A 25,656-nucleotide genomic window follows, 5' to 3' on the forward strand; every position below is an offset into this window, starting at 1 on the left:
AGGTACATAATTGAAACATACATAGAAATATTTCCCAGTGGGGCACAACGCACTGGCCTGGTGTAGCTTTACACACTGTGCTAGGTGCACAGAGGTATACAGCATGCCTCCTTGTGCCCAAGCGCTGGGCCCCCAGCAGCTATTCATCCCAGCTGCGGGCAGTTGCTTCTCTCCTTGAGGTTGATGTCAAGGAAGGGGATGCAGCTGTAGCAGGCACTTGTGCTCCATAGGAACTCTGCTGGCAGGGACCATAAGGGGAAGCACTGAATCAATGCCCTCTTCCAGCCGCCTTGGCCTTCCCCATATTGTGATGGTGCTGGCCCTTTATCTTCTCTTCCTGAGCCAAGGGCAACACCTACTGGCTGAGATTCACGGTCCCAGGTAGCGGCACTTAGACAACTTACAGAGGGTAAGAAGTGTGCTCTACAGCCTTTGCCAAGCTCCTGCTGCCTTTTAGCTCAGGGGGTAGAGGCTCATGCACTAAGCTCCAGAGGTCCTGGATTCAGTTCTGCCTGTCGGTGTTACACAACCATGCCAAACCATTGTGCAGGCAGCCAGGAGTGAATGAGTAAAGGTTTTCAATGGGTAGTAAGGGATGGGGGACATGCCTGCCAGCCACTACATCTGTACTCCAGTCATAAGTGACGTTTCAGCCCGTGTTCGGCACCGTTGCAAGGGAGTTTCATCAGGGGCCAGCCTCACCAGAGCTGAGGTTTAATGCTGGTACCAACTAGAATCTAATTCATACACTTACAATCCGGAACATACCATAACCCGGGTACTAAGCGAATTATGGTCACTAGCTAGAATAGCTTGCCTTCAACTGTTACAGGAACTTAACCTTTCTGCAGGACAGCAGCTATGGACTGTGTTGTATTGTGTGGCATGGGAGAGGAAATGTTTGATGCTGGACATACTGAGGGCTAAGCTACAGAATGGCTTCCCCTGGGGTGGGCTGCACCTCCACCCAATGTCCTGTTCTGTGTAGGTTTGTACGCTGCAATCTTCCCTGCTATATCTGAGCGCCTCCCGCTGTTGCATTCAAGTTTGCAGCTCAGTGACGTCAAGTGCAGTCATATGAATGACTTGAGAATTAAATGGGTTTGATTTTTACCCACCTTCTTGCTTGCGTGTGCGTCTGTCTGTCCGAGGGATCAAGGAACTGTTTTCTTTGCCAGCCTGTGTTTCAGGGAAGGATTTGGCAGATGCAACGGGGTTTTTCCAACACTTGGACTCTTTTCAAAGGCTCGTTTCACTTTAGTGTTGTTTATCTGCTTCCTTCATTTTTGCTCATATTGAATTTAAAGAGGCCTGGTGTGTGTTCCTAACTTGGGACTTTGTGCAGGGTGACCTACAAGCAATGAACCTTCAGGGGGGCACTTAATGAATTTTGGTATGTGGTCATGGGCCAGCTACTTCTCCTGGAAGGGGCGGGGCTGGGGACTAGCCTCCCCCAGAGTTGCCTAGGGCTGGAGTCTTTGAATTAAAATCACAGCAAAGGGCTCGTGGCCCCCAACCCCACTGCTACCGCATTGTCTGCAGCTGCAGCTGTTTAAAGGGCTTGCAGCTCGGGCACCTGCCAGGGTAGCACCACAACTGTGAGCCGTGATCCATTTAAATAGTATCCTGCTGCCTGAATCACTCCCTGGAAAGTTGGTGGCACAGGCAGCAGAATATAAATAGAAAGCAGCCAGATGCAGTCTACGGGCCAGATAGAAGTGTTAGGCGGGCTGCATCCGGCCCCTGGGCCACATCTTGCCTGTCCCTGCTCTATGGCCTTAGTGAAGAGTCAGCTAGCTTCTAGCTCAAGCAATAGAGGCTCAATCTCTAAGCAACAAAGGTCCCAGGATCCGTTCTGTCTGTCGGAGTTACAGTAGTTCTACCTCCTCACAATTGTCCACCATTCAGGTACTCCATACCTATTCTCCTTGGCTGCGTCTGGACTGGCATGATTTTGCGCAAATACTTTTAACGGAAAAGCTTTTTCATTAAAAGTATGTGCACAAGAGAGCGTCTGTACTGGCATGTGCCTTCGCGCAAAAGATTTGCTTTTGTGCAAAAGCATCCGTGCCAGTGTAGACGCTCTCTTGCGCAAGAAAGCTCCAGTGGCTATTTTAGCCATCGGGCTTTCTTGTGCAAGAAATTAACGTTGCTGTCTACACTGGCCTCTTGCGCAAGAATACTTGCCCCTGAGCGGGAGCGCCAGAGTATTTGCGCAAGAAGCACTGATTTTGTACATTACAACGTCAGTGTTCTTGCGCAAATACAGGCGGCAAGATTTTGCGCAAAATCATGCCAGTCTAGATGCAGCCCTTTAGTGTAAAACTTCATCCCCACTTGAAATGGGTAGCTTACGTGCAGCCATCTGGACCAAAGAACGAGTCCATCCAAACAAATGGCAAAACTCCCATTTGCTGGTAGAGCAGGATCAGATCCATGGTTGGAACAAAGATGCTGACTGCAGATTATCTAGGATCTGGCCTGTCTCCAAGAAATTGAGGCTAAGTAGACTGTTAAAGCACCCCCACATTGTGATGTTGTCTGAGAACTGCCAAGTGCAGTGGCTCGATACTCCTTTAAACCAAACACAGCGAGCAGTACGTTGAAAGCCAGTTACCTATGTGCACCTACCAATGTGTTTTTCTTTGGAACTGAACTAGGGATGTAAAAGGTTTAACCAATTAGTAGACTGCTTCCCGGGTAACCAGTTGGACGTCAACCGCATCAGTCTGCATGGCTGCAGCCCCTGTGCTAGGCTGGAAGAATCCCAGCTTCATGGGGGCAGGCCGGCAGGACCCTGATTGCTGCTGGGGCACCCCAGGTGGGCCAGCAAGACCTAAGCCCCAGGTGGGCCAGCAGGATCCCAACCCAGGGTATGTTGGTGGGATCCAGGCCCAAGGAGCTCTGGAAGGATCCCAGCCCCAGTGGCACTGGAGTAGCCCAGGTGGGACTCCTGCCCTGGATGTGCTGGGCCAGCAGGCAGAGCTCCAGCCACTCTGAGTTGGCCTGGGCTGGTGGCAGGGTCACAACCTTGGCTCTGTCCTCATGGTTAATTGGTTAATTACCCTGTTCACAGTTTTCAGGGTGCTTTACATCTCTAATCTGAACCCACTTACAAAGAGGTTGTGAGCCGCCTATATAAAAGGACCCGTCCCTTCGGGCCACTGTTTAGCTTTCCCAAGAAGGGCGATCCAAAGCTTTGCGTGCTAAAGGGATGCTTGTTTTATTCCTTCCATCCGCAGCTTACAGAAAGGAAACAGCCTTCCATCCCCGCGACTGAGTCTCCAGAGGGATATTACGAAGAGGCTCAGCCATATGACATCTCTGTGAATGGTACGTCAGAGCTGGGTCCCTGCTTTCCATGGCTGGCCTGGACTAGAGCGTAACACAGAACTTGATGTTTGTTGAACAAAACCCTTCCCTACGCAGGCCCGCTGACCGGGATGGGTGGGTGCGGGTGATTCAAAAGGGCCCGGGACTTACAGCTGCTGTTAACGTGCTGGCAGCAGCAGCTCCAACCCCAAGCACTTTACATCTCTACCAGAGCACCGGATGGTGCTGAAGTGCTGCTGGAAGGAGACTAGCCTCCCAGCCCCGCTCTTCCACTCAAGGGCTTGCCCCCTCTTGGGCCTGCAGGGCCACCCTCTCACCTTGCAATGCTATGGACCCTGCTGTCCATACAATTCTGTGGAGCTGATGGTGCAAGTTCGATCCCCGTGGATTTGTCTGAGATAATAAGGGTACATTTATAGTTCATAAAGGATTAATAAATGACAAGTCAATGCTATACACCTGCTATAGACAAGAGCAGTATGTATTCCAGAGGGCTATGCACACATCCATATAATGTGTTGTAAGTGTTGGTGGATTCTCCATTTCTGGAGGTCTTAAGATCAATGCTAGATGTTGTTCACAATGCTTTAGCCCCCAGGTTCCCAAACTGGGGCGTAAAGAAATTCCAGGGGGGTGCGAGGCGACCCAGCCCCCTTCCTGTTAACTCTCTCCTCCCCCCCCCCCCCCCCCGACTCCCGCCCCAAGCTGCTATTTTGTTTTTTGGGCCCGATCAGTTCCTTTTTTTTTTTTTTTTTTTTTTTTTTTTTTAACTCAACAAGTTTTGCTTGTATGGGGGGCGGTGGACATGAGGGTTTCTCAGAAATCAAAAAGGGGGCGTGATGCCGAAAAGTTTGGGAACCGCTGCTTTAGCCAAATACAAGTTATTGCACTTCATATTGGGTTAACTGTGTGAGATTCAATGGTTTGTGATTATACAGGTCAGACTAGATCTATTGGTGCCTTTCTTCCGCTGGACTCTCTCCAACTTGTCCACATCCTTTTTGTAGTGGGGACCAATGTATGCAACAATCCCAGTGTGGTCTCACCAAGTAGAGAGGATTACTCACTTTCCTCGATCTGTTGCCAGTGCTCCTACTCATGCAGCCCAATATGCTGTTAGCCTTGGCTACAAGGGCGTGCTGTTGACTCATATCCAGCTTCTCATCTGCTGTAATCCCCAAATTATTTTCTGCAGAACTGCCAGGTAGCCTGTCGGTCCCCAGCCTGTAGCACTGCTTGGGATTCTTCTGTCCTAAGAGCAGGATTCTTGTTGAACCTCATCAGATTTCTTTTGGCCCAATCCTTCAGTTTGTCTGGGTCACTCTGGACCTAATCCCTACCCTCCAGTGTATCTACCTCTCCCCCCAGCTTATCTATTGCTGTCTATTTTGGGGGTTAGGGTCAATACAACTACATCACTCAAGGATGTGGATTTTTCCACACCCCTGAATGTTGTAGTCATACTGCAGTGTGTCGTGTAATTCTAGCCAGAGTTTGAAGCTAAGATCAAGGATGTAATCAGGTGCAAGTGAGCTGGAGTATTAGCCCCTATTTATCACACCATCTGCATCAGTTTCTTTCTGTGTTTAAATCGGTTTCTTCTTTGCAGGATGGTGTGACTGGTTTGGTCACAGAAATCCCCTTGAGACTGTTGTCCAATGATCTGATCATACCACTAAGCCTGCCCACCTGCCCTCTGGGGCACCACACCACCCTGTCCTGCTGAGCCAGGACCTCTGGTCTCCCACAGCAAAGGCACAGAGTTGGGGTCACAGTCCACAGCCGAATAACACAGACACTAATAACAGCTCAGTTTTGGAAAGACTCAGTCACAGGGACTTGACACAGCCCCCACGTGCACACTCCCATGGGACCAGAACCTCAGATAAATCCATCTTACTCTGGGTAAAAATGTTATTCAGACCAAGCTCATAAACTGTTCACTCCCTTTATCAATGAAAGAGAGACGTATAGCTGTTGTTCTCCACCCCAAGACAACAGTTCTTTACACTGGGTTTAATAGTACAGTAAACAAAAGTGGTTTTATTAAATATAAAAAGTAGGATTTAAGCAATTGCAAGTGATAACAGACAAATCAAAGTAAGTCACTAAGCTAAATAAAACAAAACACACCAGCTAAGTTAATTCTCTAAGAAACTTGATGCATGCAATTTCTCACCCTAGCAGTAGTTTTAATTATATTTTCTAATAAGCTAGGCAGCCTTTTAGTTTGGGCCTGATCTTTCCCCCTGTTCAGATTGCCTTTAACTTCAGAGGATTGGTGGGTAAAACACACTTGGAAAGAAAATTAGATGGCCTTATTTTTTCCTGAACAGACACAGTGCAAAAGATGCTGTTATGAAGTTTGACATGCAAGCTAGTTGTCACCACTTGCCTACCACGCTGGGTGTTTGTAAAATGCTTTGCAGCTGTAGCTCCCAGTTGGGGATGTTCATAACCAGTCTACAAGCCTGCAGGTCCTGTCTTGAAGTACTGTACAGCTCTGGTTCAGCAGCTCCAACCCCAGAAGCCTGTCCCCATACTGGCTTCCACCAGCCTTGGTTACAATCAGCAAGGTGACCCCAACAAACCTATAAACCTTATTGTCTTTGACTGAAGTCTGGACTGGTCAGAGAACCAAATACACATTCCTTTGTCTAAGGCAGCCCTGTTTACCGACTGTAGCTGACGTGCCTGGTTTAAACATGTGTTAGTCATAATTCCAGCACAGCTCCATAACTCTGAATCCATACTGCACACATACATCATGCAACAAGTTTAATGCTCAGTGAGTTACTAGTTTTTACCTGCTCGCACAGAAGGCATATTTTGAACTAACATTACTGCACTAGAGTATAGGGTGGGAATATGGGGATGCTCAGGGTCCCCTTTACAAAGGTGAAGGAGGGTTGGCCCCTGGCTGATCCAGAGGCAGCAGGTCAGAGCCCTCTTTCCTGGACAGGACATCTGCCACCATATTTGCTTTCCCCTTCATGTAGAAGAACCTGTTTTGCCACTTTTCTATTGACAGTCTCCAGGATGCAATATCCAGTGATATCCATAATTTCACCTACCAAGTCTTTAACAAACAGTTTGCTGTGATATTGCTGACTGATATGGTGGTAGATTCCAAACATGCCACCTTTTAGATAAGTGTCCCGACACCAGTGTGGGAGCTGTAACGAGTGTGTCAGGCTTCACAAGTTGCTGACTCAGTGTCGTCAGCCATCAGCAGGCCTTGGTGTCATCGAGGCCCCACAGCATCCTGGTCCCCAGTGCTCTGCATCTGAGGATTAGAATTCCACTGACAAAAATTTCACCATTGGCTCCACCTCCCTCATATAAACCCTCCCTCTGGTCCTTGCTATTTTCAGGTCCGATTCCTTCCCTACCCGAGTAAAAAGGCAGCTATCACCTCCCTCCCACAGGATAAGTTGGGAATTAGCTAGCAGGCAAAATGAAAAGGGAGCTACTTGTTTTGGGTTTTTTTTCCCCCCAGTTGATTTAAATTCTGTATAGCCACCTGCCAACACAAGCCCACCTGCAACTTGCTTTGGAACCTCCTGCAGCCCAGAAAGCGTCTTTCACACAGAGGTGTTTTCCAGTTGCCTGTGCAGTGAGATAACTACGCTTTTTGTCATACGCATAGGAAAATAGAGTTGTCCAATTATTCAAAGAACTGAAGCATGTAGGGAGGTGCACTACCAGTGTAGCTAGTATTAAGATAGGCCAGTTAAGATGGGTTATGTTACTCAAACAGAGCTTTATCAAACCAACATTTTTGTGAATAGCAAACGTTGTGGGGGAATAAAAGAAGAATTCTCCTAAAATCTCTCTCTCTCTTGGCAGCACGGGGTATTTCGTTCAGAAACAGGAATATGCACCGGCAGGGAATGCCTCTAATCCCTAGCGTCTTTGTTCAGAGAAGTTTCTAGTGAATGATTATGTGGACACCAGGCGTACAGTGAAGAGGTCAAGATGGTTCCGGGTAGTGTCAGAAATACAGGAGTTGAGTTACCAGGTGTGCTATCTGGTTTGTCATTTGACAAGTGAGAAATGTGCGCAGTGCTAAATAGACCAACAGACAGCAAAAATGCAGGGGACTGGGAGTTAGGATTCCTGAGATCTATTACCAGTGTGCTACTGACTAGCTCAACCCTTTGGGCAATTCATACAATCATGCTGTGCCTCAATTTCCCTCAGAAACTGTGTGCACAGGCCCTGTAGTGCTAACACTTCGGGGAGATTCTCTCTTGGCGCGCGTGCTAGGGGAAGGTTCTGAATTCCATTCCCCCTTTTGCGGTGAAATCCCCCACGTGCTGCTCGTGAAGTCCAAAGTGGAAACCGAATACAGTGCAAGGTGAGTTCTAGTTTGGCTGATAGCTGCTCTGGACTGTGTTTTAAGGCTTCTTTTGTCAAATGAATCCCATTTGTTCATGGGCCGGACTCCTGACTCTCCTGCTGGGAGAGATCACGGGTAGCTAAGGGAGTGACACCTGAGACCTATGATTGTCTTTGTGCAAGGGAGAGGAGAATCTGGCCCCTATGTGCTGGTTTGGTCAAATCCTGAATGGCAGAGTGGGCAGCTGCTGAACCACAGGGCTCCTTAGCTGGTCTTGCCCCTAGACAGACAGTTAGGTGTCGTTGCTTTTGCAGGGAGACATTATACGGGAAGGAAAAAACTCAAGAATGTCCCTGGTCCTAGTGAAAGTCACACTCTGACCCATTCACATTTGAGGCATTTGGGTGAATGAAAGTCTAGATGGGAGATCTTTAATGAGATTATGACATTAGGGAGAAATGCAATTAAACAGCTGAGAGGAGCTGTAGTAGAAGGGGGAAAGGGAGTGTGTGTTGTCTAATGGCTTAAAGCACAAGGCTTGAGTGAAGAAACCCAAGTTCAAATCCTGCCACTGTCCTTCAATCTCCCTGGGCTTGACCCTGCCATCCTCTGGGGTTGGAGTTTTACTGTTTGACTTCAACAGTGCAAGGCTGCACCCTCTGTCCCTCAATTTCCCCATCTGTAAAGTGGGGATAATATTACTTTCCTCCCTCATGTGGGGTGATGGAAAATACCGGGGATGCTATAGAAGGGCATTCTTTCCTAGCTGAGCGTGAAGATGCAGGTAGTTGGGGAGCTACTGTTCATCTGCTACTGAGTTATTGGATGTAACCCTTCTATCTCAAAGCAAATGGATGGAGCAGACTGGGACCTGATGACCTGTTGAGGTCCCTTCCAGTTCTAGGATTCTATGAAAACGAGAATAGTAGCACTAGTAAAATTAGCAAGTATGTTGCTAAAAAGAGAGATCAAAGCAAATCCTCCAGATGGGCTAAGGAGATAAGAGAGTCATGTGACATCAGAGGAAGGTCTAAAAGACACTGTAACAAATTGTGGATGAATTAATAAGAATGAACCGAATAGAGACAGGCTTGTTAGATCTTGTGGCTGTTCCTTCATCCGCAGTATTTTTGTGCATAGTCTAAGAATGGCATTGCGCTTCGTTACATTTGCATTAATTACTACGGATCCCTTTTTGCTTTGAGTCCGTGCTGAGATGAATTCCATCCTTATCGGTCTGCCTTGGCACTGCATTTGCATAACTGAGTGGCACGATAAGAAACAGAATGGGAATGCGAGTGGGTAGTGTGGCTGCCTAATTACTAACTATTCAGACTGAAATATTTCATCTTCACCAGTTAATTTTAATGTTGGTAGTTATTGACTAAGTCAAGGGGAACCAATGGACAATATTTTCCGGTCCTCTCATTCTTATAACTCATTCAGAAGGTGCTCTTTCCCTCTAAAGATGGGACATTCATTGCTCAAAGACAAAGGCCGAGAATTATCGCCAAGAGGAGACTGAATCGTTGTTCTCTGTATTTGTTCATCTGGGGCTTTTCTCTTTCCCTTTCTTTTTGCTTGTGACTATGCAGGTATTCTTGGTAGTCTTGCTGCCGCTGGAGCCAGGACTGGGTTGCAGGTTACGGAGGGAGTAATTTATGCCACAATAACTCTGGGTAGGGCATGTTTTCAAAGCCTGAACTTCCGGCATTGGCTTTCTATTTACTGTCATTGTAGCAAAGAAGGTCGCCTCCCGGAACTATCCATTTCATTATCACTGGCATGCCTCCCTTCCGAGCATGGATTGATAACCCACACCCTTGGCCATGTTGTCATGCTGGCTGGATACGTTTCCATTCAGGAGGGTGGGGATAGGATGGGAGAGGGATTCAGGTGTTTGCAATCAAGACAGTTTCCCACCGTATAGAAAGTGTTTTTATAAGAGTACCTCTGAATGGCACTGCTTCTTCCTGAGGAAGATGTGACGATCAGCAAGTGGGCTGCTCATTAGCTGGTGTATATAGGCATAGTTCTCTGGAAGTGGAGCCATGCCGATTTACATCAGCTGAGGATCTGTTCCAAAGTCTTCTAGCAGGTAAGCTACAATGATATTATAGTCGACATCTTTTGAAAGCTGACCTTCCTGATTGTGTAATGGCAGATAGATTGTGGGCTATTAACACGACACCTGGGGGCATTCAGTGACTTTTGAAGAGGATATTCTCCTTTGAGAATTTAGCTTAATTAGAGTTTCTAATGGAATCACCTTTGTACTCTTGGAGCTAGTGTATAATACTTACTTGGAAGAGATTTTGGAAGCCATATTGTAGCATTGCTGAGGTTTCTGAAGGAGTTACTTTTCCTTTAAAAATGAATGTGCCTACCTTACTGAATAACACTTCAGAGAATCACACAGTCAAGTCTTTTAAACTATTGTTTCTGTTTTTCCTCTCAAAAATGTCTACAATGTTAAGGTAGCCCTAGCACTTGAGTGGACGCTTTACTAAGTCCTGATGAGGGTAGCATAATGAGATTGCTTTCTTAACTCTGTTCAGTAGGAATGAACATGCATGAATCCAAGATGTGGTGTACACATCTAAGGGTACACTTCTCATGGATCTTTGTGCCCCCCCCCCACTAATAATAATAGGTGGCTGGCGGATTACATGTGTATCATGAACGACCTATGTCCGGTTGCAAATCTTGTGGAAGTTGCTGGGAGTCTTTCTATTGTAAGGGTGGGTACCCTAAGGCCCAGGGGCTGGATGCAACCCCTGGCTTGCCTGGATCTGGCCCCTGAGGCTTGGGATTTGCCCCCCCGCAGCATCAGGGAGCTGGTGTTGGCACTCCAGCCCTGTACACCCTCGTTTCGTGAGTGCACAAATCTGTTCCAGCATCTTACCACTCTCCCAGACCCACCAGTCCCCAACCCCCTCCTGCACCTTCTCTCCTACCCAAACCCTACACCCCAAGCTTGCTTCCCGGCAGCCACCTTCCACACACTGAACCCTTCATTTCTGGCCCTGCCCCAGAGCCTAGGGGGCCCCCAATATCTACTAGCCCAGGCCCCTGTAGGCTCTGGTGTGTGAGGAGATTGGGGGGGCAGTGTCTTTCTGCTTCTTAGTTGGGGGCCACATCAATGTGGTATTTTTTTTATTTGTTTGCTTCTCCCCTGTGTGTGGCCTCCGACTGATTTTTCTGTGGATCAGTGGCCCAAAAAAGGTTCCCCACCCCTGCTCTACTGATTTCAGTGGACACAAATTTTCATAGTGTTCTTGACTGAACATTAAAATCCCTGTTATTTCAGGCTGTAAATTATTGCTAATTCTTACCTCTACCATTCGATGTCACTTCGTTGGTGCCAACACTCAGATGTACGTCTTGCCTTACGTTACATGTTGTGTCGATATCGTCTTTGGTCCAGAAAGAGGCTCACGTGCAATTCATTGCTGCTCGTTGCATGGCCTTTTCTAGAGTTTGTTGTGATGCTCAGAAGGCAGGGCTGACTTGGCAGGGACTGGGTGTCTCTTGCAATTGCGTTGCCACTTTGGAACTTTTGGGGCTTTCAGCGGATATAAAATATATCCCTGGAAAAATACACCCCACCTCTGCTAGCGCATCTGAGGAAAGCTCTTACGTGGCTTTAGGAAATCTGCAAGAGAGGAAAGTCCCGGGGCAGAGGCTCTGAGCTGCTTGTGACCATGGCATGTGTGACGGCGCGTTGGGGGTCCCCCGTCTCCTGCACCCCGAAATGGCACAAACAGACTCCACCAGCCAGTAGAATTGAGGGTGGTTTATTGCTCCTCCAGGATACAGCATAGCACAGATGTAATCTGGTTACAGGAACTGGGGCTAAGAGGCCTCAGTGCCCCCTTGAGATGGGGGGATCCCAGCCCCCCTCCCCAGTTCCTTCTTCCCTGCTTTCCAGCCAGGAACTAACTCAGGGTATGTCTACACTACCCCGCTAGTTCGAACTAGCGGGGTAATGTATGCATACCGCACTTGCTAATGAAGCCCGGGATTTGAATTTCCCGGGCTTCATTAGCATAAGCGGGGAGCCGCCATTTTTAAATCCCCGCTGCTTCGAACCCCGTGTAGCGCGGCTACACGGGGCTCGAACTAGGTAGTTCGGACTAGGGTCCTATTCCGAACTACCGGTACTCCTCGTGAAACGAGGTGTACCGGTAGTTCGGAATAGGCACCCTAGTCCGAACTACCTAGTTCGAGCCCCGTGTAGCCGCGCTACACGGGGTTCGAAGCAGCGGGGATTTAAAAATGGCGGCTCCCCGCTTATGCTAATGAAGCCCGGGAAATTCAAATCCCGGGCTTCATTAGCAAGTGCGGTATGCATACATTACCCTCCTAGTTCGAACTAGGAGGGTAGTGTAGACATACCCTCACTCTCCTCCAGCCCCGCCCCCCAGCCAGGGCAGCATTCCACCTTCCTTTGTTCCTTTCCATGGGAGTCAGCTGGCCAAACCAGTTGGGATACCCTCTTTGCATAGTGACTCATCACTTGTCTGCTTGGTGGTGCTACAGACAGCAGCCAGAGAGTTAGCAGGTTACCCCCCACTATGTCACAGCATGCGATGAGGGCACACTCGTGTTGTGAGCGTGTACGGGGCAAACAGGCATTGCCACCCGGACATACACATTGTGATCAGCTTTGCCCTTCGTTACAGAAGACGGAGAAGCAGTCAGCAGCTCGTATGAATCCTACGATGAAGAGGAGAGCGGCAAAGGGAAGTCCACAACCTACCAGTGGCCATCCCCGGAAGCCAACATTGAGCTGATGAAGGACGCCCGCATCTGTGCTTTCCTCTGGAGGAAGAAGTGGCTGGGCCAGTGGGCCAAACAGCTGTGTGTCATTAAGGACACTAGGTTGCTGGTATGCAAGTACTGAACAGTTGTTTTGTCCATAATAACCTAGCTCCTCAGACCGTGCAGGAAGTGGCTTCTTCAGGGGTGAATGTAGATGCTGGGGTCTGGCATCCTTAGCAAGGGGGTGGCTCTGGGCCCCTGGAAAGGGAGGGGGAGGGGCTGAGGCATAAGGGACGGGACTGAGGCAGATCCATCCCTGCACACCCGCCCTTCATGGCCAGTGGGAAGCCTCAGCGGAGGAAGCTGGGGGCTCTGGAGGGGATGTGAAGGGCCGGAGCTCCTGGCTGCTGCTGTTGGTGACTGGGAGCCCCGTGCCCGTCTAAATTGCTGGGCCCCTGGGCAGCTGCCCCTTTTGCTCCCCCTATCAGCAGACCTGCCAGTAGGGTCCAGCAGTGTTAGGGGCTGCTGACAGGGAGGAAAAAAAGCAGGGTGGCTGCTCCAGGGCCTGGCAATTTAAAAGAGCTTGAGGTACCCAGCCACCTCTACTGCCTCAGCTCCTGGTAGTCATGGCCATGAGGGGCTGGCTGGGGGAGTCTGCCCCCCTAACCCACCTCTTCCACCTAAGGCACTGTCCCTTACAGGGACCGAGGAGGGTGGGTACTTTGCCAAGGACCCTGGCATATTGGTAAGTCCTGACAATTGCTTTCATCCCTGCACCTAACTCCCTGGAGTTTTTTTAGAAATACCACTAGGTGCCCGTGTGTAGGCCCCTACAGCCTTTTAAAAATCTGACCCCCTCCCCTGCCCGGTGACTAAGTCTTTTTTGAAAATGGGATTTAGGCACCTAAGGCAAGTCAGCATTGTAGGAAATTTTACACATGGCCCAGTGGTTTGTAAGCAAGTCCGGAGCGTTTGCTCTAATCTAAACTCCTGTGACAGCAACCCTCCCTGGCTACTGTTTTAGCCATAACAGGTTGTTTAGACCCTCTAAAGCCTTGAGATATACCCTTAAACCTTCGTGATCTGGGTGTCCCTGATCCGGGAACACCCGTGGCTTGGATTCTGGCAGGGGGAGGAGAAAGTGACTCCATGCACTGGTGGCTCCCTCCTGCTCCCCAGGTGGGGGAACAGCAATGCAGCAAAGCAAAGCACTGGTCTTCTCCCGCCGCTTCCATAACAGCAGGGGAGGTGCCTGGGAGCGGTGGGGGGTACCCCCAGGAATGAGGTGCCAGGTAAGCACGTCACTCCATCCTTCCCACGCCCAGACCCCTTGTGCACCCACCCTACCTCCCAGACCCTCCACCCCCACCCCCACCACCCTTCACTGTGGCGAACACCCATGGTCTGGAAAATTCCATACAACCTATTTCCCAAGGCTGCTGAATTAAAGAGGTTCAAGTGTAGCTTGTATGAAAGGTGTGTGGGTGGGTGGGTGGAGTTGGGCTTCTTTGTGTTCCCTGCAGCCGTTGCAGATGTGCCTAGCGTCTGCTTGTGCCGAGGTTCGCAAGTGGGTTGAGTTCACTCCTGCTTTCCGTGTCTCCTTCCGCTCGCAGTGCTACAAGAGCTCCAAGGACCATGCCCCGCAGCTGGATGTGAGCTTGCTTGGCTGCAGCGTCATACACAAGGAGAAGCAAGTGAGGAAGAAGGAGCACAAGCTGAAGATCGTTCCAATGAACGCAGATGTGATCGTGCTGGGCTTGCAGAGCAAGGACCAGGCAGAGCAGTGGCTCAGGGTGAGCGGAAGGGTGGTATTGTGTTCCCCGATTGCACTCCGGTGGGCGGTGTCAGATTAGCTGGACAATAATCAATGGTAACAGGTGAAGGGGGGGGGCTGTTTACTCCCACTGGGCTTGCACTCCTGTACCCAGGGCTGGATTAACATTTTGGCAAGTGAGGCATGTAGCTAGGGCCCAGTTTGGTGGATGGGGGGGGGGGGAGGGGGGAATCATAGGCCAGCATCTTTGTCATCTCCTTTTTGCCCTGCTGAAGGGGCGCTGACCAATCACAGCGGTGCTCTCTGCCCAGGCACTATAACCCTAATAGTGACTAGGAGAGGAGGCCCCAGGCTGGCATGTGGAGAGCATGTCCACCCCACAACAGCAGCTCTTCAGCCATGGGGCTGGATCCACCTTCCCACCCCAGGCCTCACCACCTGGCCCATGGGATTCAAGTTTGCCCCAGCCAGCCTTCCAGCATGATGGGGGAGGGAGAGATGCTGACCCAATCTGAGCGGGTGGCATTGCAGTGCTCCCTCCCCCCCTTCCCCTGGGACCTGTCTCTCGCATCAGGTTGAGACGCTTATGTGTGCGGCAGCGAAGGGTTAATCTGGCCCTGCTTCTCCGCACTCCCTTGTGCCCTGCCCTGCCCTGACTGAGGAACGGGGTGACTAGGTTATTCCTTGAAGATGAAACTTCCGTCTCTTTCCTTAACCCTTCTGAAATGATTTTTGTGGGCAGGGAACTTCTCCATCCCCGCCCCTGGCTTCTCAGGGCCGGGCTCTTCACACCTCCAGGCTCTTCTGGCCCAGTCCTTCCGCTGGAAGTCTGTGCATGCTGGGATGTCGGTCATATGGGACCTGCTGTGTCAGCTCAGCAGTGAAAGTCCCTGCTCCCTGGGCTGACTTTCCAAGGGAAGGGAGGGTGCATTGTCAGGGAAAGAAGCACCCTGAAGGACTGTTTAGTTGTCGATGGGGAGGGGGAAGTGGTAGAGCAGGAGGAGGAGAGGGGCAGAGAGGAAGTGCCAAGGAGCAAGAGCAGAGAGCACCTACCTTTTACATACTCACAGGGATTCCATGCTCTGCATTGGAACGTAGCTGTGCGACTCCCAGCAAGATTACTGTGGCTCTGCTTGGAGAGCATCCCCCATCCCGCTGTTCTTCCCACGTACATTGGTGCCATTCACAGCTGCAAGCACACAGGCACATGCTCCGCTTCGGTTTCCTGCCCAGAGCCAGCGTGCTCCTAGCAGGCCCCTGCCCCCTTCTGTGCATTGGAGAATGGAGAGGACCTCCCCAGCCCGGCCTTTCCAGCCCGAATAAAAAAGGCCTTTCAGCTCGAGAACCCTGAGCTCCCAGCTTCAGTCTAATTGATGTTTAATGGGAAATGCCGCCGAGACAGAACAAGGCTTTAATGTCTCTCTCTGTAACAATGTGTGGGAACGTTGCGCGGAGACAGTCCCCAACGCAGAACAGCCAAGGCTTGTACAGGAAATGGGGCTGTTTTATGGAAACTGCAGCAGAACAATGAACCTTTACAAAGATCAGCGATTAGCTCAGAGCAGGCAGAAGAGCTCTGTTCACTTGCAGTCTTCCGCACGCCCACTGGACTGAGACAGAGGGCCAGGGTTTGCCCTGACTTAAACCCAGGGCAGCCCCTCTGGAAGTCACTCTGCTGGCAGCATGTGAAGTCAAGACAGGATTTGGCCCTTCCAGGTTTTGTACATGTGGACTTCCTGGGCTTAGGTCCTCGGTGTCACCCCCATTGAAATAAAAGATTAAAAGTTACATGATTTAGGTAACATGATTTGGATCAAAGGTCCATCTAGCCCTGTCTTCCACCAGCAGCCACTGCCAGGTGCCCCAGAGGGAATGAACAGAACAGATAATCATCAAGAACAGATAATCATAACCACCCCTGTGGCCCATTTCCAGCCCCTGACAGACAGAGGCTAGGAACACCATTCTTACCCATCCAGCCTAATAAGCATTGATGGACCTATCCTCCATTAATATATCTTGTTCTTTTTTGAACCTTGTTAAAATCCTGGTCTTGACAACATCCTCTAGCAAGGAGTTCCACAGGTTGACTGTGTGTTGTGTGTAGAAATACTTCCTTTTGTTTGTTTTTAAACCTGCTACCTATTGCTTTCATTTGGTGACCCCTAGTTCTTACATTATGGGAACAAGTAAAGAACTTTTCCTTTTTCACTTTTTCCACACCAGTCCTGATTTTACAGACCTCTATCATATCCTCCCTTAGTGCCCTCTTTTCTAAGCTGAAAAGTCCCAGTCTTTTTAATCTCTCTTCATTTACACCAACTGAGGACCTGGCTTTAGTGATTTTAGTTTCCAGGGTTTTCTGCAAGTTGTGTTATCTTATTTTGCTCCTCAGAATTTTGTTTTCAGTTTACAGCCGGGCCTCAGTGCAACCCCAGAGCAAGCCACCCACCCGGGGAGCAGCCGGGCAGCCACCACCAGCTTCCCTGGCCACAGCTCCAGCTCTGGGCAAGCTGATGGTGGCTATCCAGCTGCTCCTAGGGTGGGTGGCTTGCTTTGGGGCTGCACTGCGGCTTGGGTCCAGCTCCAGCGCACAGCCAGGACGAGACCCGTAGTGGCTGCCACCAGCCACCACGGGCCCCAGAACAAGGGGGACTGCTCCATATCCCCAGAAGAGGGCAATCAGTCCTTAGCACTGCCAGGGCCACAGTGCTGCTTCCCCCCAGCCATGTGCCGGATCTGGAGCCAGGCTGCGGTGCAGCCCCAGAGTAAGCCACGGCCATGCAGCCTGCCCTGGCCACAGCACTAGCACTGGGGAAACCTCAAAAGAGAAAGGCCATCAAATGGCTTGTTCCCCGTATGTTCATGTCTGCCTTCATCTGATGAAACTGAGCTGTGCAGGGCTTTGACATCCAAACCTGATTCTGGTTTTGCTTGTGACGGGTGGCAGGTTTGGTTCACCGTCCATTCCGGTTTCACTGGTGAGAGAGCCTCCATTCATGAGTCCTTGGACAAAGCTGGCCTGAGGCCCAGGTTTTTAACCAATTGGTGGACTTTTGCATGATGTTGAGTTTTGCTGTATGTTCTGCATGCCTCGGAAGCTGACGAGCATTGGTAATTTAACCACTCTTAGCTTGCTGCGTTGTTCCCTGCAGGTAATCCAAGAGACCAGTGGCCTGCAGTCCGAGGGAGTGGGTGAAGGAAATCAATGTGTTCCAGACTCCCAGCGTTTTAGTTACCTCAAGGTACAACTTGTCTCTTTAGTGAGGTGATGTTCAAGGTGTAAAATGCTTTAAATCCTTCTTTTACAGCCTATCCTTCACCAAAAACACCAGAACTTGAACAGGGCTAAATAAAACTAGATACATTCATGGACTGGGTCCATGCTTATTATCCAGGATGGGTAGGATTGGTGTCCCTATGCTCTGTTTGTCAGAGGCTGGGAATGGGTGGCAGGAGAGGGAGGAAGGAAAAAAAATGTTGTTCTTGTTCTGATATGACATGACAAGAAGCAATGGGCTTAAACTGCAGCAAAGGAGGTTCAGGTTGGACATTAGGAAAAACTTCAGGGTGGTTAAACACTGGAATAAATTGCCTAGGGGAATCTCCATCACGGGAGATATTTAAGAGCAAGATAGACAGACACCTGTCAGGGATGGTCTAGATGGTGCTTGGTCCTGCCAAGAGCTGGAGAACTGAAGAGTCTCCAGTATTAGACCATTACAGTAGCACAGTAAACCCAGTTAGGTGTCCGTATACCATGGTGAGGGACACAGCATCTGTGGATGGAAAAGAAGAAGTGGCAGTAGAACCCATCTTACTTTTTAGGAAAATATTTTATTTAAAAAAAAACTTAAGGCGGCTTGGCCCACAATTGAAAGGAGAAAGGGCTCTAATTAAATGCCTGACAGGATGGACGGGCCTCCAAAGCACACAATATAAGCTAGATCCTCTGCTGAAATAAGTCACCTAGCTCCAGTGATTTCAGTGGAGCTCCCAGCCGAAGTAGGCGGCCTATACATTTAGAGACCTGGGTTTGCAAATGTGTCTTGATTGCTACAGAGGCCACGTGACTTGTTCATGCTTCCTTCCACGCTTTGTTCCTGTAATTATTTCAATACTTTCCCCAAATTGCTCTGCCCCAGCACAGAGACCCAGTCCATAGATACTTTTTTTTACCAGCCAAGACATTCTCAGCCGATGCTTGGTGGTGGTACTGTATTGCCTGGGCCCTCTGGTATTCATATCCGGTCCTCGTTGACAGGCGGAGTTGTCTGAGAAGCATTCGGTGGCATCAGAGAGCGGGAGCAGCACAGACGGCCACCAGGAATCCATTGAAATAAAAGACGGTAAAAGAAACCAGTCTGATGTCTCAGGGCACCTCTTTGTTCTGTCGTCTTACCCCCACAGGCTCCACTAAGCGCGCGTTCACAGGGCCACGTATCTGAGTTCCCACCACTCCTGTCCGGGCCCTGTGCAACAGTCCTGTTCATGGTACCCTCTGTTTTCAGCCCTTTTCTCTGGACCTTCCCTTCCCCCTCTCCCTCCACTCTTCCTTCCTGTGTCTCTATCGTTCTGGGCTGATTGGCTCTTTGGCTCACCCAGCCCACCTGTCTGATTATCTCATTCCCTCGCTCTGCTTTCTAGGTGGGGCAGAGGGAACTAATCTGCCTCCAAGTGACGGGAGAGCAGCTTGCCTGTTCACTCCCGGCACTGCCACGCTGAGGAGAAGCTTGCTTGGCTGGGTTTCTGTTTGTTACAGATCACCAGGCCTCCCAGGGAACCCCCAACTGAGCTGAAAGCAGGAAAAGGCTGTAGCCCTGTTTCCTTTCATTTGTATCGGGGACAGGTGGATAAGCCTGGTGCAGGGGTTAGGGCTAGCAGTGGACAGCCCCTAACACGGGCTGGGATGGGTCGTGGTGATCACCACTGTCCCAGAGTCTATGGCTTTTGCCGTTGAGTTCCACTCCGCCGTGAAATCTGCAGCAGCGAGGTTCACAGGAACGGTTCATTATTTTGCTTTGATCAACCTGCTGCTACCCCCTTACCAACCCAGACTCCCCCCAGACCCTGGCCCCCTTCCCCATCTCTCTCCCTACCCATTCACTGGGACCTGTGCCTGGCTCAGTGTTTCTCTGGTGGATAGTAGTGAGAGGCAGTGCCCAGGGCTCTGGCCTGTTGCTTGGCAGAGATCGGCTGCATCCCCTCCCATCCAGTGACGGGCTGCAGAGACAGGAAGGAAAGGGGGTTGGGAAGACTGGGCGAGAAGTGGGTTGGAGACTGGGTGAGCTGGAGGTCAGGGGCTAAATTCTCCCTCTTATGTGCAGCTGCCTATTATTTAAAATTTTCAATTTAACAATTGGAAACTTTCATGATTCTTGAAGTTTTATTAAAGAAAGACATTATTATAAATAGTAAAATTATTTAAAAACTATTTAACAAGTATTTCAAAGAAAATTCTCAAAAATTCTCACATTGGAGAATATTCTCAAGAACATTCTTGAGAATATTCTCCGAAAGCTTATTCCCAAGAATTTAACATCACTAGGCGGGGGTAGTCCTTTCTCTCTGGAGCCTGCACCCAAACTCTCATTCCCAGGCCCCTCTCCCAGCCAAAGCCATCATCCCCCTCCCCCAACACCACAAACCTCTGCCTCAGCCCTGAGTCCCCTCACACTCCAAACCTTCATCCCTGGCCTCACTCCAGAGCCTGCATCCCCAACCAGAGCCTTCACCCCCTTCACTCCAACTCTCTGCCCTAGCCCTGAGCACCCTCATAGACACCCCCTCCAGAGCACACACTCCTCCCCAACACCACCACAGCCCTATGCCCATGAGCTCCTTCCCACACACCTGAGCCCCTCTGCCCCCACCCCCGCAATTCACCGTCCATGTGGGGAATGAATTTTGTGTTGTGCACCAATATGAAAGTGGTATATCATACATCATCTCCAATATTGGTGCACATCACAAAAGTCATTCTGCAAATGAACATAAAAAAATAGAGGGGAGCACTAGTGGAGGGGGAGGGAGGTCAGAGACTGGGTGAGCCAGGGTTGGAAGGGAGTAGGAGGGAGAGGGGACCTGTAAGGGGGGAAGAGGGCAGAGAAAAGAGCTGTCACCACAGAGGACCTGGAGACTGAAGGGAACACCAGCCCTGCCTTTCTAGGAGCACTGCACTGGGGAGAGGGGCCTGACACACAGGGTGGAGGGCTGGAGTTATCACCCCATAGTTCAAGGACTGATTAAATATTCATTCACTTTGATCTAGTCCCATTACAGAGGAGAGATACATTGAGGCAAGCAAGCTAACTAGTAATGCATGGCAGCTGGGTCCACAAGGTTGCCATGGCCCGAGCCTGAAATTGGCTGTTTGCCATGACGTAGTATGGATTATGCATACTTTTACTGGGAAAAAATCATATCCCTACCTGCAGAGTCCTGGTCTATGAATGAAGCACCTAGTGCTGCAGTTACACCTGTAATAAGGGTGTTCTTCTGAGGCTTAAGGCCTGAGACCAGCTCTGCCAGACTTCCCATAGTGTTTAGATGCCTAAAGAGGCAGTTAGGTGCTTAGGAGTTTTTGAAAGTCCGGTAACTCCCCTTGCAGTCAATGGGATTCAGGCACCTAGGTGCTTTTGAAAACCTCACTTTGATGCCTATCATTTAAATACCTTTTGAAATCTGGCCCTCCATCTCTCCAAGGTTTTATAGCCATGACCTGCCTTCCAGGGGGCTATGAGGATAAATATATTAAAAAAGAAAAATATATAGCTCAAGTACTTTGGTAATGGGATGAGGGGCACACAAATACTGAACGTGGCCCTTACAGCACATCCTGCATGTTCTGTGTACAAATTATAGTATATTCTGTGATACTTGTTGGTGTGCACAGACTATGTTGTTTATGGGGAGGACCTACAGTAACAGAGGCATTTGTTTACTATTGACTCATTTTCAGCATTCGCTGCTAGGTACTCCTAGACTTTAAAAAATATACCTGCCAGCTAGTTTGGAAAGAGGTTCTGCAGGTAGCATGGTTGTCCTATAGCTGCAATGGCTTGACTTACATACTGTGCATTTCTCTCTGTCTTGGTCAGTTAAGAAGAAGGGTACAACTGGCCTAAAACTGAGCAACCTGATGAATCTTGGGAGAAAAAAATCCAGCTCATTGGAGAGCCCAGAGAGAGCACTGGAAACTTCCAGTAAGTGTCCGGAACAATGTTACATGCAACATTACCCAGAATTTTGTATTTTGAGCCTAGCGCCCCAAAGATAATTGCGCTGGCCAAAGCAGGTAGCAGCATGAAGGTTGGGCAAGAGAGGGCTTGCCAGCCAGCCATGAACCTCTGGTAACCTCAGAGATATTAGCAGAAGGCCTCTGGGCTTCCTTCCCCAGAAAGCAACGTAAGACATAAGGCTCCGTAGCACTCAATAGGGAGAGATTTGTGTGGGATTGAAAGCTTTGGGTGGACAGGGCTCCATAGTTATGGATACGCTTTGACTAAGGATGGACGTGTCCTGAAAGCTTTCATCAGCATGGCTATATCTCTCTCTACACCCTTGAGTAACTTAGTTAAGCTGACCTAACAGTGTCAGCTTGATGGAATAATTCTTCTGCTCTCTACAGCAACAGGAAAACCTGAATTCCAAAGATAAAAGTATAGCCAGTTGTCCACCCAGGATGCATGTGACACACACACACACACACACACACACACACACACACACACACACACACACACACACACACACACACACACACACACACACACACACACACACACACACACACACACACACACACACACACACACACACACACACACCCTATTGACATACTGGCCCAATGGAGGTTTGAAGTGTGCATGTGATTCCCACGCCCAAACAGGGTGGAAGATGTAACTAAAGCCATCCTGTGCTTGCTTGCAGGTTACCTGAACATTCTAGTGAACAGCCAGTGGCGATCCCGTTGGTGTCACATCAAAAACGGTCACCTCCATTTCTACCAGGACAAGAACAGAAGTAAATCCGCACAGCAGCCTCTCAGTCTGGTGGGCTGTGAAATTATTCCAGACCCAACCCCTGACCATCTCTATTCATTCCGTATTCTGCACAACGGGGAAGAACTAGCCAAATTAGAGGTATGGCAGTATATGTTTCTCAGAAGAAGTTGTTGGGTGAGATCAACCAAGGTTGACATCAAAATTCCTACTGCTCTGCTGGGTAGATTCAGCTCCAGCAGAAGTAACTCTTGGTAGCCACAGGACAGATAGAATGTTAAGTTTCCAGGACTTCTGCTAGCTGAGGCCTCATCTATTCTTACCCAGACACTGATGCTCCAGAGTTTGATCCCCCAGAGTTTGATTTAGCGGGTTTAGTAAGGACCCACTAAATCGACCACTGATGGTGCCCCTGTCGATCCCGGTACTCTACAGGGTCACGAGGAGTAAGGGAAGTAACCGGGAGAGTTTCTCCCATCAACCTCCCACAGTTGGGACTCCGTGGAAATTCAGCTTAAGGTACATCAACTCCAGCTACGCTATTCTTGTAGCTGGAGTTGCATATCTTAAGTCAACTTTCTCCCTAAGTGTAGACCTGGTCTGAAACAGAGACCTTGTTTGTATTACAATGAACATTAATCTTAAAAGGCCAGGATCTCAGCTGGTATACATTGGTGCAACTCCATTGACTTGTTGTTCCTTTTATACCCATTAGGTTTTGGTCCAGAAAGCACAAGTAAACCTGCTCCTATCTGCTACTTTCACTTGTCTGCATCCTGGTCTGTTTCCCTCTAATCTTAGTTCCCTCTGACATCAGCACAACTAGAGTAGGAGGAGGACAATGTGAGCAATTTCCTGTATTTTGCAGTGGGTGGAATATTTATAGCTAAACAGCAGGCTTGAAATGACTGCCCCGGGGTCTGAAGGTGTTTTGTTGAACTGTCCAATCACTGGATGTCTGAGGTGCCCTGTAAATCACAGACCATGTGTCTGGTGGCAGAGATAAAAGCTAAAGAAAAAACAGTTTGTACATGGGGGAAACTGAACTTCAGGTTCAAAGCCAAGGTCCAAGCTGACTGGCTGATTTCCAGGCAGGACTAGAAGGCTGCACTAATTTTACTGGGATGGGAGGAAGGGGAAGAATCGAAACTCAAAATAGAGATTCCACATTTTGCCTGATTTAACAAAGATCCTCTTAATTTTAGATCTGTACAAGACCTGGTGACTTGTTAACAGGGTTCTGTGCAAACTTGATCCAATTTTGAATCACATGCCTCCTCCTGAGTTTTGTTTTATTTTGAAATGTTGGGGTTCAAGCAGCAGCACTCACCTGAATCTAGCTAGTTTGGTAGCATTCCAGGTGAACGCCATCTGAAACCAGCTGTTCCACAGGATTCTCCCCTAGAGATGGTCTCAAGCCACAAAATTTATACCTGATCTGAGAACACTCCAAACGCTGAACTGTGACTTGGGCTGTTGGTGAACAGTGAGGGTTTCGTTGTGTCTCATTACAAAGTTATGGGCCTTTTCCCCAAGCCTGATCTGCATTAGGGTTCAGATTTCAAACCTCCCAGACACCTCAGAAAATGGCCAGATTTTTATTCGGGCCCATTCAAATCAGCCTGAGTTCTCTTCTTGAGACGCCCAGCAGATTTCATTCTTCAGGTTTTATGCACGTCTCCTAATGCTAGCAGTCCCGAGAGTCTTGTCACTGTTCTCCACTAGTCAAAGGATGAAAACTCAGTCTTTCCTCTGTAAAATTGGATTGCCTGAAAGACTCCGGGGCCATAGGAAGCTGAGAGCTTCTCCACTCTAACAAGGAAAAGTCTTGGCAGGGAGGTAAATGAGGAATTTCTTTTAGAAATCCTCTTGTTACAATTTAAATATAATGATACAGTCTACACGTGGCCTCTCCATCCCTTGTTCATTTGATTCATTTCAACACACTGCAGTTTATTGATCCTAACAAACAGACCCCAATAAATCTGCTCTTTACGCTTCCCTACTAAAGCCTATTAAGCCTCTCGGAAGCTGCTGTGACAGCCATAAAACTGTTTCTTCGGCTGTGTTGTAGGCCAAGTCTTCTGAGGAAATGGGCCATTGGCTGGGCCTTCTTTTATCAGAGTCAGGCTCGAAAACAGACCCAGAAGACTTTACCTATGATTATGTTGATGCGGACAGGATTTCCTGCATCGTGAGCGCGGCAAAGAATTCATTCTTGTAAGTCACAGTGGCAGCACTTTTGGCTTTGAAAAGTTCCTTGATCTTCTAGGCAGCTGTAGCTTATTATGGGAGGGCGAGGGGGTCCAGCCCTCATCTGGAAGTTGGCTGTGTGGTGCATGATGCACTTGATCTCAAAGGAAGAGCAGCAGATCGTGTTCTGCTGGAGACTCGTAGCTGGGCACTAGGGAAGGCAGTGTGGCTCGTTCTCCATGATTGCTCACAACTGGGACTGAGGCAAGGGGACTGTGGGTTGCACTGAGCCCTCTGGCAGCAGATCAGTGGGTCAGGCAGACTCTGGAGGGCCCAGTATGTAGGGGTGGGGCTGGTGGCTTCATTGTGACATGCAGATTCCCAGCCGTGGGTGGGAACAAGGTGGTGGGGGGGGGGGGCACCTGCAGCTTGTGACAGCCTGTTGCCTTGGGTATTTACAGCTTGATGCAGAGGAAGTACTGTGAGCCCAACACCTACATCGATAACCTGCCCAAGATAAGGGTGCAGCAGGAGGACCTCTATGACGATGTGGACCTGCCAGAGGTGAGCACGATGCAGCTTTGGCTCTGCTGATTCCCTACCAATGGGAGTGGCAGGGAAGAGTACCTGCCAGGAGCATTTCCCTGTAGCAGGCAGAGTCATCTCTGCCACCCTATCTTTGCCAGATAGGTATCCTATCCAGACCTTGCACTCACACCCTGCTCCTGCACCCATACCCCACTCCTGCACCCCCTGACCCTACCCTGCAGCCTGTTCCTGAACCTTCCTCCTGTTCAGATCCCTCCCCCATCTCCACCCACTCCTGCACCCTCCTACCCAGCCACTGAACCCCCTACCTCCCTCCCCAACCCGTTCCCTGGGTGCCTCCTCCCACACACACTGAGCTCCTAATTTTGGTCCCACCCCAGAGCCTAGGGAGGGCCACACAAAATATACTAGCCCCAGACCCCCTGAAGAGTTAATCCAGGCCTGGGGGAAGCCCTGAGCCTTGGTCCTCCCCCACCCCTGGTGCCCTGAGTTGCATGACTGAGGTGAGTGTCCTTTTTTTTTCCTGCTTATCAATTGGGGGCCATGTTATCCATGAAGTGGGGTTGGTTGGTTTGTTTTTGCTTCTCACTTGCATGTGGCCTCTGACTGATTTTTTGTTGGTCAGAGGACTCCCCAATGCCCAAAAAAAAGTTCCCCACCCCTGCCCAGGAAAGTAGACTTAGATAACTAATGGCATT

General features: G+C 49.5%; 2 protein-coding genes across 5 annotated transcripts in view; one reads left to right on the forward strand and one right to left on the reverse strand.

Moving 5' to 3' along the window:
* AFAP1L2 (actin filament associated protein 1 like 2) overlaps nucleotides 1-25,656 on the forward strand; it is a 129,597-nt gene that overhangs the window by 87,658 nt on the left and 16,283 nt on the right. The window contains exons 5-14 of one of the 3 annotated variants that reach the window (XM_075935420.1): nucleotides 3,243-3,333; nucleotides 9,271-9,354; nucleotides 12,361-12,566; nucleotides 14,053-14,232; nucleotides 17,369-17,458; nucleotides 18,478-18,562; nucleotides 21,314-21,418; nucleotides 22,146-22,357; nucleotides 24,291-24,436; nucleotides 24,871-24,973. In XM_075935420.1, the coding sequence (XP_075791535.1) occupies nucleotides 3,243-3,333; nucleotides 9,271-9,354; nucleotides 12,361-12,566; nucleotides 14,053-14,232; nucleotides 17,369-17,458; nucleotides 18,478-18,562; nucleotides 21,314-21,418; nucleotides 22,146-22,357; nucleotides 24,291-24,436; nucleotides 24,871-24,973 (1,302 nt within the window). The remainder of the gene's footprint in view (nucleotides 1-3,242; nucleotides 3,334-9,270; nucleotides 9,355-12,360; nucleotides 12,567-14,052; nucleotides 14,233-17,368; nucleotides 17,459-18,477; nucleotides 18,563-21,313; nucleotides 21,419-22,145; nucleotides 22,358-24,290; nucleotides 24,437-24,870; nucleotides 24,974-25,656) is intronic. The other 2 variants (XM_025190678.2, XM_006134964.3) reach the window with 2 other exon arrangements.
* The window catches only part of VWA2 (von Willebrand factor A domain containing 2), a 75,814-nt gene continuing 64,593 nt past the window's right edge, over nucleotides 14,436-25,656 (reverse strand). Inside the window, exon 15 of one of the 2 annotated variants that reach the window (XR_012905708.1) lies at nucleotides 14,436-15,402. The gene's annotated coding sequence lies outside the window, so the exon portion shown is untranslated. Of the gene's footprint in view, nucleotides 15,403-19,300; nucleotides 19,437-25,656 lie in introns of those variants that run through there. The other variant, XR_012905709.1, reaches the window with a different exon arrangement.

This window comes from Pelodiscus sinensis, chromosome 8 (genome assembly GCF_049634645.1).
Source record: "Pelodiscus sinensis isolate JC-2024 chromosome 8, ASM4963464v1, whole genome shotgun sequence".
Lineage (NCBI taxonomy): Eukaryota > Metazoa > Chordata > Testudines > Trionychidae > Pelodiscus > Pelodiscus sinensis.